This window comes from Mobula birostris, chromosome 16 (genome assembly GCF_030028105.1).
Source record: "Mobula birostris isolate sMobBir1 chromosome 16, sMobBir1.hap1, whole genome shotgun sequence".
Lineage (NCBI taxonomy): Eukaryota > Metazoa > Chordata > Chondrichthyes > Myliobatiformes > Myliobatidae > Mobula > Mobula birostris.
The window spans coordinates 63,177,710-63,194,425 of NC_092385.1; the positions used below are offsets into that span (position 1 = coordinate 63,177,710).

Here is a 16,716-nt window from a genome sequence, read left to right on the forward strand (position 1 = left end):
TGTAAGGAATCCAAAAGATATCACTAAAGAACAGTAGTAAAATTCTGTTTGAGCCAGAAAGGAGGTGTCTGCAGACATGGTGGGGGCATTTGCTATGCTATTTCTAAATTCTCCAGATTTTGCAAGACATCCAGCTGATTTAAATGCCTCTGGCAGGTTGAGGATATAGTTGTCTGAACAGAGTTAGCCTGGCATCATTTGTCAGCAAGAGTGCTGGAATCCATCATTAAGGAAGTCATAACTGGGCATGTCAGCATCGAATAAGGACCTGACTTTGATACTCGAGATCACTTTATCTGATGCTCGAGATCAAATGGGGAAAGTGAGTTGTGAGGAGGACACAAGAGAGTGCTGAGCAAAGGGGTAAGAAGGTGGCACAATGTGTAATTGTGAGGGGACCCCTTTGGGAGAAAGAATAGGACACCAGAATACACTGGTGCACAGAGGGATCCGGGTGTTTTCATTCTCATTCAGTGATTACGCAGGCAGCGAGAAAGGCAAAAAGGGACGTTGGCCTTTACAATACTGTACATGGGCTGGAATAACAAGATCCTGCTGAGGATTTGATGACACCATATTTGGAGTGCTGGTTGCATTTGAGACTTCTGTACCCAAATAAGGAATTCCCCATCTTGGACGTGGTGCAGTTTCAGTTCCCAAGACTAACTCCGAGGATGAGGGTTCCAGCAGGGTCTTACAGTTGAGACATTAAATCTGTTTTCTTTTTCACAACCTTGCGCTTCCTGTTTTTACTCAGAATGAGGATGTTGTTCCCTGAAGAAACATTATCGAGGATCAACTTTATTCACCGGCTACATTTGCATGTGTTGGGAATTTGCTGTGGTGTGTTGGTCAGAGTGCAACATGCAACAAAAACAACATTCAACAATTATAAATAACAAAGAATCATATAAAAATAACATCAGGGGTTAAAGGACGGGTATGGGATAAAATGTGGATAAATACATAAATTCCAGCATGTATTTACAATATAAACGGCACTATAAACAGCGGCTTACATTGTTTACAGTGATAGGCTAACTAGACTGGCTGATCAGATTAACTGGGAGCAGAAACTTTTAAGATGGCCTGAAGTTTTTGTTTTACTAGCCTTATAGCATTTTCCAGAAAGGAGCCTGTGGAATAGGCAGCGTGCAGGATAGATGGTGAGCACAAATGATGTTCCTGCCCACTTCTTTGTCCTGGACACACACAATCTTGCCGTGGTGGTAGACTGCAGCCAATGTCCTTCTCTGCTGACCTGACATTTCACTGTAGGTTTTATGTATTGTGAGAGGGCCAAAGCAGATGGTAATGTCTGATGTTCCCTTTGACCTCTGGAGTTTGGAATAGGGACAGGAGAACTCATTGAAAGCTGAGGGTGGAGATGTGGCCCAGGTTGGTCATTGAAAGCTGAAGGTAGGGTATATGCTGAGAGGGTGGAGATGTGGCCCAGGTTTGTCATTGAAAGCTGAGGTTGGGGTATATGCTGAAAGGGTGGAGATGTGGCTCAGGTTGGTCGTTGAAAGCTGAGCTTTATGCAGACATTTTGTACCTCAGAGAGCAGTGGTCATTCTGTCATTAAGCACATTGACACAGCTCAGCACATCATGGAAACCAGCCTCCCCTCCATGGATACTTCTCGCCGCCTCTGTAAAGCAACCAACACGATCAAAGACCCCACCCTACCGTTATAAGATTACTGAATGAGCTGTTGATCTCACAATATCTCACAATATACTTTACCATGGCCTTGCACCCTGTTCTCCAGTTGCGTTGCACTTTCTGTGTAACTCGGTATATTGTGATTGTGGAACTGTATAACTCCATGTAACTCTGCATTTTGTTGTTTTTTTTAGATTGCCTCAACACACCACTATAATGAAATCTTTCTGGATGACATGCAAAACAAAGTTTCTCACTGTATCTTGACAATAATAAACCAACTTATTACTTTATATTCAAGGCTGAGTTCCACAGAATGTTGGGATCTGTGGATCAGAGGTCCTGTGGGACAGTGGATTTGGCACACGATATTGAAGGGCAGAGCATGCTCACACTGAGTGGCTTGTTGCTCCTATTTTTATGTTTCGATTGGCTCTTTGGTGAAGTATGTCCCCAACTTGTTGTTTTAATATAGACCATAGAACAGCACAATACAGTACAGGTCCTTTGACCCACAAAGTTGTGCTGTTCTATATAAACCTCCGCCATCATCAATCTAACCCTTTCCTCCTACACACTCCATAATCATTCATTTTTCATTCATCCTTGCACCCAAGAGTCTCTTAATTGTCCCTAATGTCTCAGCCTCAACCACCATCCCTAGCAATACATTCCAGGCACCCTGCCACTAATGTGTAAAAAGCCTGCCCCTGTAATCTCACCTAATCTTTCCTCAACTCACCTTGAAGGATGCCCTTTGGAATTAGCCATCTGTACCCTTGGAAAAAGATGCTGCCTGTCCTCTCTCTCTATGCTGCTTATGATCTTATACACCTCTGTCAGTGACTCTTATAATTTTATAACATTTTACAAGTTGGCTCCTTCGCTCCAAAGAAACAAGCCCTGGTTTATTCAACCGCTCTTCATAAGACATGTCCTATAATCCAGACAACAGTGTAGAGGACATGATAACTTTCTTCTGCCCTCCCCTCCCCTCCTCCTCCCCCTCCCACATATCCAAGTATAATGAAGCAACTAGAGCTGCACGCAACTACTCCGAGTGTAGTCTAACCAGAGGTTTATAGAGTTGTAAATTACCTGGCGGCTCTTGAACTCAATCTCATGACTAATGAAGGCCAACATACCACAGGCCTTCATAACCACCCTCTCAACTTGCATGGCAGCTTTGAGGGATCCATGGACTTGGTCTTTAGGTAACAGGGTTGTCTAAAATATTTCAGGATATCAACATGAGACCATCCTTATTTTCAGTCTATCTTTGTAGCTGGAGTGCCCACTTGTTGTGGCAAGGCTTTGCTCTGGAATTGCCTTGTTTGTCGTTAGCCCTCTGAGTGTCTAGAGTTTCTGTTTCCCTGCAGCATACTCTCTAATTCCTATTTCTGTTTTCCTCCAGAGACTGGCCAAGGCTGCAGAGCAGTTTCAGAAGGAGCATCGTTGGCAAGACGATATTAAGGTATGACTGTTGCAATTTTATCAGTTGCTATAAAGGAACTGTATCCTCTCATTCACCCAAGGAGCTATCTCCTTCCTCACACCTGAGAGGTTTGCTTTTCACTTTGGTTGGATGTGAAGATATTGTTGCAGAGCAGAATTATGTGGTATTACATGGAACCAGGAACAAACATGGTGCAATAGATCGATCTATCATGAGAATGAAATGGCTCATTTGTTCTGAGAATGTGTGGTGACTTCCAGTGTTTCCTGGCATTTTTCATGTTCCCCTGTGCTTGTTGGCATTTGTCAGTTGAAGTTGTTGCTTTAAGGGTCAATTGTTTTCTGTGAAGCTGTAGATCATCACACTGTTTACTACACAGACTGGGAGCTACAGACATTTCTTGTGTGGAAAAACTAAAAATCTGAGTTACAGGATTGTTTCTGTATAAATATCAAATGCACATTGCACTTAGGTGATCTGGGATCAATGATTGAGCTGAACACTTACTATCACTGAACTTCGCTAATCCCTTTCAAGCCTCTTAAATTGTTCCATAGAGTTATATATTACAGAAACAGGCCCTTCAGCCCAGCTCATCCATGCTGACCCAGAGGACTATACAAACTAGTCCCATTTGCCTGCATTTGACCATAACCTTTCTTGTCGATGTACCTGCCCAACATTGTAACTGCACCCAGCTCTCCAGCTTCCTCTAGTAGCTTGTTCCATATATATTCCAGCCTCCGTGTTGAAGTTTCTCTCAGATTCCTTATAAACCTTTCCCCTCTTACTTTATGTCTACATTCTTTATTTTTAGACTCCCTTACTTTGATCATCCAACTTACCTACACCCCTCAGCCTCTTATGGTCCAAGGAAGAGAGTCCCAGCCTATCCAGCATCTCCTTCTAGAATGGTTGAGGGGGTGGGAATCAAATTAAAGAGACTAGGAGAGAGGAGGTTAGTTCACAACAAGGGGATGGGAACAAGTGCAGAGAGACAGAGGGGTGTAAAATGAGGGTAGAAGCAAAAAGTAGTAAGGTGAAAAGTAAAAGTGGCAGGCTGGCAAATCCAGGGCAAAAATCAAACAGGACCACTTTTCAACATAATTGTATAAGGGCTAAGAGTGTTGTAAAAGCAAGCCTGAAGGCTTTGTGTGTCAGTGCAAGGAGCATTTGTAACAAGGTGGATGAATTAAAAGTGTAGATTGTTATTAATGAATATGATATAATTGGGATCACAGAGACATGGCTCCAGGGTGACCAGGGATGGGAGCTCAACGTTCAGAGATATTCAATATTCAGGAGGGATAGACATGAAAGAAAAGGAGGTGGGGTAGCATTGCTGGTTAGAGAGGAGATTAACGCAATAGAAAGGAAGGACATTAGCCGGGAGGATGTGGAATCGATATGGGTAGAGCTGCGTAACACTAAGGGGCAGAAGACGCTGGTGGGAATTGTGTACAGGCCACCTAACAGTAGTAGTGAGGTTGGGGATGGTATTAAACAGGAAATTAGAAATGTGTGCAATAAAGGAACAGCAGTTTTAATGGGTGACTTCAATCTACATATAGATTGGGTGAACCAGATTGGTAAGGGTGCTGAGGAAGAGGATTTCTCGGAATGTATGCGGGATGGTTTTCTGAACCAACAGGTTGAGGAACCAACTAGACAGCAGGCTATTCCAGACTGGGTATTGAGCAATGAGGAAGGGTTAATTAGCAATCTTGTCGTGAGAGGCCCCTTGGGTAAGAGTGACCATAATATGGTGGAATTCTTCATTAAGATGGAGAGTGACATAGTTAATTCAGAAACAAAGGTTCTGAACTTAAAGAAGGGTAACTTTGAAGGTATGAGACATGAATTAGCTAAGATAGACTGGCAAATGACACTTAAAGGGTTGATGGTGGATATGTAATGGCAAGCATGTAAAGATCGCTTGGATGAACTACAACAATTGTTCATCCCAGTTTGGCAAAAGAATAAATCAAGGAAGGTAGTGCACCTGTGGCTGACAAGGGAAAATTAGGGATAGTATCAATTCCAAAGAAGAAGCATACAAATTAGCCAGAAAAAGTGGCTCGCCTGAGGACTGGGAGAAATTCAGAGTCCAGCAGAGGAGGACAAAGGGATTAATTAGGAAGGGGAAAAAAGATTATGACAGGAAACTGGCAGGGAACATAAAAACTGACTGTAAAAGCTTTTATAGATATGTGAAAAGAAAAAGATTGGTTAAGACAAATGTAGGTCCCCTACAGACAGAAACAGGTAAATTGATTATGGGGAGCAAGGACATGGCAGACCAATTGAATAACTACTTTGGTTCTGTCTTCACTAAGGAGGACATAAATAATCTTCCGGAAATAGTAGGGGACAGAGGGTCCAGTGAGGTGGAGGAACTGAGGGACATACATGTTAGTAGGGAAGTGGTGTTAGGTAAATTGAAGGGATTAAAGGCAGATAAATCCCCTAGGCCAGATGGTCTGCATCCCAGAGTGCTTAAGGAAGTAGCCCAAGAAATAGTGGATGCATTCGTGATAATTTTTCAAAACTCTTTAGATTCTGGACTAGTTCCTGAGGATTGGAGGGTGGCTAATGTAACCCTGCTTTTTAAAAAAGGAGGGAGAGAGAAACCAGGGAATTATAGACTGGTTAGCCTGACATCAGTGGTGGGGAAAATGCTAGAGTCAGTTATCAAAGATGTGATAACAGCACATTTGGAAAGCGGTGAAATCATCGGACAAAGTCAGCATGGATTTGTGAAAGGAAAATCATGTCTGACGAATCTCATAGAATTTTTTTGAGGATGTAATTAGTAGGGTGGATAGGGGAGAACCAGTGGAAGTGGAATATTTGGATTTTCAAAAGGCTTTTGACAAGGTCCCACACAGGAGATTAGTATGCAAACTTAAAGCACCCGGTATTGGGGGTAAGGTATTGATGTGGATAGAGAATTGGTTGACAGACAGGAAGCAAACAGTGAGAATAAACGGGACTTTTTCAGAATGGCAGGCAGTGACTAGTGGAGTACCACAAGGCTCAGTGCTGGGACCCCAGTTGTTTACAATATATATTAATGACTTAGATGAGGGAATTAAATGCAGCATCTCCAAGTCTGCGGATGACACGAAGCTGGGCGGCAGTGTTATCTGTGAGGAGGATGCTAAGAAGATGCAGGGTGACTTGGATAGGTTAGGTGAGTGGGCAAATTCATGGCAGATGCAATTTAATGCGGATAAATGTGAGGTTATCCACTTTGGTGGCAAAAACAGGAAAACAGATTATTATCTGAATGGTGGCCGATTAGGAGAAGGGGAGGTGCAACAAGACCTGGGTGTCATTATACACCAGTTATTGAAAGTGGGCGTGCAGGTACAGCAGGCAGTGAAAAAGGCGAATGGTATGCTGGCATTCATAGCGAGAGGATTCGAGTACAGGAGCAGGGAGTTACCACTGCAGTTGTACAAGGCCTTGGTGAGACCACACCTTGTGTGCAGTTTTGGTCCCCTAATCCGAGGAAAGACATCCTTGCCATAGAGGGAGTACAAAGAACACCAGATTGATTCCTGGGATGGCAGGACTTTCATATGATGAAAGACTGGATCGACTAGGCTTATACTGGTTGGAATTTAGGAGATTGAGGGGGGATCTTATTGAAACATATAAAATCCAAAAGGGATTGGACAGGCTAGATGCAGGAAGATTGTTCCCGATGTTGGGGAAGTCCAGAACGAGGGGTCACAGTTTGAGAATAAAGGTGAAGCCTTTTAGGACCGAGATGAGGAAAAACTTCTTCACACAGAGAGTGGTGAATCTGTGGAATTCTCTGCCACAGGAAACAGTTGAGGCCAGTTCATTGGCTATATTTAAGAGGGAGTTAGATATGGCCCTTGTGGTTAAAGGGATCAGGGGGTATGGGGGGAAGGCTGGTACGGGGTTCTGAGTTGGATGATCAACCATGATCATACTGAATGGTGGTGCAGGCTCGAAGGGCCGAATGGCCTACTCCTGCACCTATTTTCTATGTCTCTGTTTCTATGTTTCTAACTCAAGTCTCCAGTCCCAGTAAAGTCCTGGTGAAATTTTCCTGTGTCTTTTCCAACTTAATGACGTCATTCCTGAAGCTGGAGAAGCGGAACTGCGCACGATACTCCAGGTGTTGACTCAACAACTTACGGCTGTAGCATAACATCCCAACTCCCGTACTCAGTGGTACTGACCAATAATGGCGTGTATGCCACTGTCTCCTTCCCCACACCGTCTGCCTGTGTCACCACTTTCAGGGAACTATGTACCTGTATCTCTAAGTTTTTCCACTATTAAAAAGACAGGTGCCAGTTGTTGCTGTCATCCCTTGGAGGTGATTCACAAACCTGTAATTTTATTTAACATTGTCTAATAAAGGTATGAAAATTGACAATCAACCCCACCAAATATCACACTCAGCATGTTACATGAGCATGCACGTGTATCGTATATTGCTCAATTTACAAAGGGATGGGTTCAGTAAAATTTTATTTACAGTATGAAAAAGTTTGATAAAAGGGAGAGATTGATTTTAGAGTAGATTAAAAGGTTGGCACAACATCGTGGGCTAAGGACATGTATTGTGTTGTAATGTTCCATGTTCTAAAAAGCCAAGTACCAAATCTTTGTGAGAATTCTTGTACAATGTATTCCCATGCATGGAGATTGTTGTGCAATATGTATAAGTGAACAGTTTTAAGTCAGAAATATGCACAGCAAACAATGCAAGTTCGTAAACTGAATGTTTGCAAATTGAATGCAAAGAATAATGTACATTCAGAGCAAAACTGTTCAGACATTAAAATGGCACCATGGGCAAAACACCGGTGATTCTGCAGAAGGGATCTGAAACACCAAACAAGTGGGTGATGTCCTCATCCATGTGATTTATCACAGATAGGATACCACATTCTGGAATTTTTCTGCTCACTAGAGTTTGTGGATTATTTCACATTGAAAGTCATCCAAGAAATTTTTCTCCCCAATTTATTGTGAACTCATACATGTACTTGTAAAATTATCCAACATAGAGAGGTCATGATCAAAAATGTTTGAATTGTGATGAAGACCCTATAGTGCAGAAACCTATTGCTTCCCAGTTTTTTAATGGAAAGTGAGCTGTCATAAAACGTGCTGGAGATAGTTGGTCAGACAACATCTGCAGAGAGAAGAAAAGGGTTAACATTTTAAATCAAAGTTCCTTCATCTCAACTCTGTTTCTTTTCCCAAAGATATTGCCTGACATTGAGAGTTTCTAGACATCTGAAATAAAAACATCAGACAGCTAGTTTTGCAGTTTTTTGATTTTTTTGTGGAGTGTTTAAGGTTGAAGAGTATAAGGATGAATATATGGAGAGACCAAATGTGGGCACAGCAAGTGGAGATAGGGATCTGAGACAAAAAATCTGCAGGAATACATTCTACCAAAATGAGAAACTTGACAAAATGGCACTGGAACAAAAAAAGGACATAGTGGAACTGCTGAACAGCATCAGAGAGAAACAAAATGAGTGTTTCTAGTTGTTGACCTTAGATTGAAACTGGAAAGAGGTGAGAAGTGGATAGTTTTGAGAGTGCAATGTAAGGTGAGGTGGGGAGGAGAGAATAGAAGGCAAGTCAGAGGAAGGAGGGCAGCAGAGCTTGAAGGGCAAACGAGTAGATGGTGCGAGGTGAAAGAGGGTGGTAATGGAACTAAAGTTCAGAGTAAATTTATTATCAAAGTACATATATGTCACCATATACAACTCTAAGATTCATTTTCTTACAGGCATACTCAGTAAATCTATAGAATAATAACCACGACAGAACCATTGGATGACCATCCAACTTGAGTGTTCAACCAGAGTGCAAAAGACAACAAACTGTGCAAATACAAAAAGAAAGAAATGGTAACAATAAATAAATAATCAATAAATATTGAAAACATGAGATGAAGAGTGCTTGAAAGTGAGTTCTTTGTTTGTGGGAATGTTTTAACGGTGGGGCAAGTGAAATTATGGCCTTTGGCTCAATAGCCTGATGGTCGAGGGTTGGTAACTGTTCCTGAATCTGGTGGTGTGAGTTCTGAGGCCCCTGTACCTCCTTCCTAATGGCAGCAGCGAGGAGGGCCAAAGGGCTTGTTCTGTGCTGTACTTCTCTGTGACTCTGTGACTCTAAGAGAACATGTCCTGGGTCGTAGGGACCCCTGCTGATGGATGCTGCTGCCCTGTGACTGCGTTTCATGTAGGTATGTTCAATGGTTGGGAGGACTTTACCCTTGATGAACTGGGCCCAACCTACTACTCTTTCTAGAATTTTCCATCTAAGGGCCTTGGTGTTTCCATATCAGGCTGTGATACATCCAGTCAATGTACTCTGCACTATACACAGAACATAGAAATCTACAGCACATTACAGGCCTTTGGCCACAATGTTATGCCGACCATGTAAACTATTCTAGAAACTGCCTAGAATTTCCCTAACGCATAGCCCTCCATTTTTCCAAGCTCCATGTAGCTATCTAAGAGTTTCTTAAAAGACCCTATTGTATCCGCCTTCACCGTCGCAGGCTGTGCATTCCATGCACCCACAATGCCTCTCATCATCTTATATAGCTCTATCAGGTCACCTCTCATCTTCCATCACTCCAAGAAGAAAAGGCTAAGTTCATTCAACTTATTCTCATAAGGCACGCTCTCCAATCCAGGCAACATCCTTATAAACCTCCTCTGCATGCTTTCTACAGTATCCACATCCTTCCTGTAGTGAGGTGACCAGAACTGAACACAGTCTTCAAATGGGCTCTAACTTAAGGTCTTATAAGGCAGAAGGCGGGAGGAGAAGATTGTGGTGTGACGCAGTGCACGCGGCCTCTCCGATGATGAATATCTGTTATCTGTCAAGTAGGGTGCCAGGCACAATTCTGATTTGATGGATGCAGATGTGAGAGCACAGAGGAACATCTGGTAAAACTTCTGAAATGCCTGTTTTGCTGCTGCCGCTACTGTATGATCCAAAATCTCCAGAGAGGAAGGCCCCAAATCCTCAGCTTTGCTTGTTGCTTGGCGGCTGGGGCCAGGGTTGAAGCGCTTGGCAGAGATGGTGCTTGGTGCTCGGTGTCGGAGGGCTGGTCGGAGGCTCGAAGTTTTCGGACGGACTCAGAGTCGGACTGTGGTCGGGTGCTTCCAGGATGCTGCATCAGCAAGTTTGCGGCACTGGAAGCTCATGGCAGGGAGAGTTTCATGTTGGGGCTATTGGGACTTTGAGACTTTTTTTTACTGTGCCCATGGTCTGCTCTTATGAAATTACGGTATTGCTTTGCACTGTTGTAACTATATGTTATAATTATGTGGTTTTTGTTAGTTTTAGTCTTGGTCTGGCTTGTGTTTCTGTGATATCATACTAGAGGAATATTGTATCATTTTTAATGCATGCATTTCTAAATGACAATACACGAGGACTGAGTGTCTTCATAATCTAATCTAATCTAATATAGCTGTAGCATTACCTCACGACTCTTGAATTCAGTCCCACGGTTGATGGATGCCAATACACCATACACCTTCTTAACAACACTGTCAACCTGCGCAGCAGCTTTGAGTGACCTATGGACATGGACTCCAAGATCTCACTGATCCTCCACACTACCAAGAGTCTTAACATTAATATTATATTCTATCTTCAAATTTGACCTACCGAAATGAACTACTTCACACTTATCTGGGCTGAACTCCATCTGTCATTTCCCAGCCCAGTTCTGCATCCTGTTACGTCCTGCTGTGATCTCTGAAAACCCTCCAGACTATCCACAACACCCCCAACTTTTGTGTCATCAGCAAACATACTAATCCCCCCTCCTCCGCTTCTACTTCATCATTTATAAAAATCACAAAGAGGAGGGGTCCCAGAACAGATCCCTGCGGAACACCACTGGTCATTGCCCTCCAAGCAGAATACTAACCATCTACATCCACCCTTTGCCTTCTGTGAGCAAACCAATTCTGGATCCACAAAGCAAGGTCTCCTTGGATCCCATGCCTCCCTACTTTCTGAATGAGCTTTGCATGGGGAACCTTATCAAATGCCTTACTGAAATCCATATACATTACATCCACTGCTCTACCTTCATCAATGTGTTTTATCACATTAGTGCTGTTGGTCTGGCTGATGCTGCTTGCCCAGATAGGACAGCCCCTCATCGGTATCCAAAGGGTGTACCAATTGCTGAGGGGAATGGCCACAGGGAGACCCTGCACTGACTTCTTTCTCCCTTACCTCTCTCGTTGTTCACCATCTACTCCCTAAATTTGGCACTCTGGGTATAATCACCTGCTCAAAAGTCTTATCTAACAATTGCTCTGCCTCTTGGATGATCCTTAGTTCATCCAACTCCAGCTCCATCTTCTTAATGTGGTCCTTCAGGAGCTGGAGTTGGCTGCACTTCTCTGAATTCCCACATCCTACAGGAGAAGCATTCCACTGCCATGTCTGCCACCCAGCCGGCACTGTATTATGGGCAAACAAGACCAAATCAGCAAAAACAGAAGGAAAAATCTACCCCTTATCTGTTTCTTTGGCCTCAGCCTCTTGAGTCAAAGCCTCTAAGTTCCCACTCTGACTCCAGCCCCCACTCCAACAATGACTACTCCACTAGACCCTATTTCTGTTGTATGGTTTAAAAAATAAGAAAAAAAACCCACACAAAAAGAAAGAACTCACTGCATTTGGTGGTGATCCGCCTGCCTTCCACTTGCCTCAATAGAAGTTTGTCAAAGTTTTAGTTGTCATGCTGAATCTCTACAGGAAGTAGAGGTGCTTCTGTGCTTTCTTTGTAATTGTCCTTATGTGCTATGCCCAGGACAGGTCCTCTGAAATTATAACACTGAGGGAGTACTCCTCATGGATCTCTGGTTTCCCCCTCCTGAAGTCAATAACAACAACCTCTCACTCAATATCAGCATTAAAATCCATCTGCCATCTTTCAGCCCACTCTTCTAACTGGCCCAAATCTCTCTGCAAGCTTTGAAAACCTGCTTCATTATCCGCAATGCCACCTATCTTAGTATCATCTGCATACCTACTAATCCAATTTACCACCCCATCATCCAGATCATTAATGTATACGACAAACAACATTGGACCCAGTACAGATCCCTGAGGCACACCACTAGTCACTGGCCTCCAACCTGACAAACAGTTATCCACCACTACTCTCTGGCATCTCCTATCCAGCCACTGTTGAATCCATTTTACTACTTCAATATTAATACCTAACGATCGAACCTTCCTAACTAACCTTCCATGTGGAACCTTGTCAAAGGCCTTACTGAAGTCCATATGGACAACCTCCACCACCTTACCCTCGTCAATTTTTATAGTAACCTCTTCAAAAAATTCAATAGGATTTGTCAAACATGACCTTCCATGCACAAATCCATGTTGACTGTTCCTAATCAGACCCTATCTATCCAGATAATTATATATACCATCTTTAGGAATACTTTCCATTAATTTACCCACCACTGACGTCAAACTTATAATTGCTAGGTTTACTCTTAGAACCCTTTTTAAACAATGGAACCACATGAGCAATACGCCAATCCTTTGGCACCATCCCCGTTTCTAATGACATTTGAAATATTTCTGTCAGAGTTTCTGCTATTTCTACACTAACTTCCCTCGAGGTCCTAGGGAATATCCTGTCAGAACCTGGAGACTTATCCACTTTTATATTCTTTAAAAGCGCCAGTACTTCCTCTTCTTTAATCACCATAGTTTCTATAACTACCCTACTTGTTTCCCTTACCTTACATAATTCAATATCCTTCTCCTTAGTGAATACCGAAGAAATGAAATTGTTCAAAATCTCCCCCATCTCTTTTAGCTCCGCCCATAGCCGTCCACTCTGATTCTCTAAGGGACCAATTTTAACCCTCACTATCCTTTTGCTATTAATATAACTGTAGAAACCCCTTGGATTTGTTTTCACCTTACTTGCCAAAGCAATCTCATATCTTCTTTTAGCTTTTCTAATCTCTTTAAGATTCTTTTTACATTCTTTATATTCCTCGAGCACCTCACTTACTCCATGCTGCCTATATTTATTGTAGATCTCTGTCTTTTTCCGAACCAAGGTTCTGATATCCCTTGAAAACCATGGCTCTCTCAAACTTTTAACCTTTCCTTTCAACCTAACAGGAACATAAAGATTCTGTACCCTCAAAATTTCAGCTTTAAATGACCTCTATTTCGCTGTTACACCCTTCCTGTGAAACAAATTGTCCCAATCCACTCCTTCTAAATACTTTCACATCTCCGCAAAGTTAGCCTTTCTCCAATCAAAAATCTCAATCCTGGGTCCAGTCCTGTCCTTCTCCATAATTATATTGAAACTAATGGCATTGTGATCATTGGACCCGAAGTGCTCCCCAACACATACCTCCGTCACCTGACCTATCTCATTCCCTAACATGAGATCCAACACTGCCCTTTCCCTAATTGGTACCTCTATGTATTACTGCAAAAAACTATCCTGCACACATTTTACAAACTCCAAACCTTCCAGCCCTTTTACGGAATGGGTTTCCCAGTCTATGTGTGGAAAATTAAAATCTACCACAATCACTACCTTGTGCTGACTGCAAATATCTGCTATCTCCTTACAAATTTGCTCCTCCAATTCTCGCTCCCCATTAGGTGGTCTATAATAATAAGTGTTACTACACCTTTCCCATTCCTCAATTCCACCCAAATAGCCTCCTTAGACGAGCCCTCTAATCTATCCTGCCAAAGCACCGCTGTAATATTTTCTCTGACAAGCTGTGCAGCACCTCCGATTCTATCACACCTGTAGCAACAAAATCCAGGAATATTTAGTTGCCAAACACACCCCTCCTGCAACCATATTTCACTAATAGCTACAACCTCGTATTTCCAGGTAGCAATCCATGCTCTAAGCTCATCCACCTTTCTTACAATGCTCCTAGAATTAAAATAGATGCATTTAAGAAACTCTCCACCTCTTAGTCTCCGTTTATCCCTAATGGTGCAAACAAGTTTATTATCTTTTTCTTCCTTCTCCCCTACATCTTTGGCCTGAGCGCTCCCCTTCTGTCACCTGCCTATCCTCCCTCACACACTGTCTACTAGCTTTCTCTATTTGTGAACTAACCTCCTCTCTCCTAGTCTCTTCAATTTGATTCCCACCCCCCCCAACCATTCTAGTTTAAAGTCTCCCCAGTAGCCTTCGCAAATCTCCCCGCCAGGATATTGGTCCCCCTAGGATTCAAGTGCAACCTGTCCTTTTTGTTCAGGTCACACCTGCCCCAAAAGAGGTCCCAGTGATCCAGAAACTTGAATCTCTGCCCCCTGCTCCAATCCCTCAGCCACGCATTTATCCTCCACCTGTTTCCATTCCTACTCTCACTGTCGCGTGGCACAGGCAGTAATCCCGACAAGTGTCTAGAAATGTAAGACACATGACAAGTGTCTAGAAATGTAAGGGCAATCTATTTCCTGTGTTACGTACCCCGTAACTGGGTTGCCAAACCAGCAGAAATGGATCATTCAGTTGGAGTCTGGATTACTAGAACTAAGAAAGTTTTATTAAAGAAACAAGCAACACAGTACTCTAATCAAAAGGATAATGAATGCAACAGTTCAGCAATGATAAACATACATGTACACAGAATTAAGATAACAGGATCAATCAAGCTCTATCGTTGTCTAGGGGTAAATGACCAGTTTCAAAGTGACGCAAAGTTCAGTTCAATTTAGTTCAGTTCAGTTCGCAGTAATTGCTGCCGTGGCGATGGACAGTGGGGGGAAGGGGAGAGACAGCAAAAACAAATGAATATTCAAGGCTTCCACACAGACCTTCGCAGTCAGCTTTCGGGCGAGTCCTTTATGATGTCATCTGAGGTCACCGACCGTGGCCCCTCCGTTTCCAGATGCGATCGTTTCTCTGCGGTGAACCCAGTACCCAGGCAAGGGTGGGCACACACCAGGTTCCCGCCGATCGTGCCTTTCCACCCTGTGCGTCTATGGCCCGGTACTTCCCACTGACTTGTGAGAGACGCACTGCTTCCAGGGTCTTGTTACCTCGGGTGTTGTGTGTCCCTTAGCGAACCTGTCCCTTTTTATCCCCCTGCTGGGGTATCGCCTGTCCATCACTTCAAACAGTTCAGGGTTCAAAGGGGGAGCCGATCTTGACAGCTCTCCTTCCTTCATTAACATCTCTAAATGCTGCTCCATTGTTTTCCTTATCTCTCTCTCTCTCCTGAAGACAGGTGGCAGACCAACTGCTGATTCCACTGGTGCCAGCCCAGGCCAGCTACGTCTTAATCTATGTGTATTCTTGTCACACCTGTAGTTCTCATTTTACCCCCTCACTGTTCAAACAGAACCAGGAAAGTGCACGTCTCTCTGCTCCACAAACTCCATAGTCAGCCTCTGTAATTTCCAGCACTTCCAGAGGAATGGCATGAGCTGACACAACTTCTCCTTCTGTCCTCTCTCGGCATTGCACAGCAACCATTCCCTCCATTACATTCTGGCCCACCCTGCATGAATACCCTATGTCACTAAACATACAACACAGCACACCAACGTCTATTCTGAGCATGATGCCAAATCAAGCTAATCTTTTCTGCCTGCACATGATCACCATCCCTCCATTTCCTGTATATTCATGTGTTTGTCTAAAAGGCTCATGAACACCTCTATCTATCTGCTTCCATCACCAACACTGACAACATAATACAACCACCCACCACTCTTTAATAAAGAACTTGCCCCACACATCTCCTTTAAACATTCCACCTCTCACTTTAAATTATGTCCTCTTGTATTGTATTTCTACGCTGGTAAAAATACTGACCATCTACCATATTTATGCCTCATAATTTTATAAACTTCTATCAGGTCTCCTCTCACTCCAGCAATCCAATATATATTTATTTATTTATACAGTGAAATGTGTCAAGGATGTGCTGGGGGCAGCCCCTAGCGTTGACTCACATTCCAGCACCGATATAGCATGCTCACAATGTTTGGTAGAACAACATAGATCCAACGAAACACAAGGAGAAAGAAAGCAACAACAAAGCAAACCCAGTTCCTCCCTCCCCCCGCCACCCCCCACCCCAACACACACACACACACACACACACACACACACACTCACACTCTCTCTCACTCTTCTAAACCCGGGACAGGCCATCTTCTTCAACTTCCAGTCTCCAGTGGACTCGTGGATTTACAGATATGGGACCCCGACTTCTTCAGCAGACTCACAGAGATTTGTCCAATCTATTCTTATACCCTCTAATGTGGGCATTATCCTGCAAACCTCTTTGAACGCTCTCCAAAACCTTCACATACTTCTTGTAATGATCCATATGCAGAGCTCCAAGTATCTTCCCACGCACCTGTGGCAGACGCAACATTTCCTTCGTCCTTTCCCACTTTCCACCATCCCTGCTCTGTCTTTTTGTAGCAGGCATTTACCGTTCTCCTTCCATATCATTGTACCACATTCAATGTTGATACATAAATTGGGTGACCATTTTGCAGAATATCTTCATTCAGTCTGC

The 16,716-nt window shown here is 43.2% G+C and overlaps 1 protein-coding gene across 8 annotated transcripts in view; it reads left to right on the forward strand.

Annotated features, from left to right (window-relative positions):
* LOC140211181 (voltage-dependent calcium channel subunit alpha-2/delta-2-like) overlaps positions 1–16,716 on the forward strand; it is a 1,200,890-nt gene that overhangs the window by 508,891 nt on the left and 675,283 nt on the right. For all 8 annotated transcript variants that reach the window (XM_072280736.1, XM_072280740.1, XM_072280737.1 and 5 more), the window contains one exon: positions 3,080–3,139. In XM_072280736.1, the coding sequence (XP_072136837.1) occupies positions 3,080–3,139 (60 nt within the window). The remainder of the gene's footprint in view (positions 1–3,079; positions 3,140–16,716) is intronic.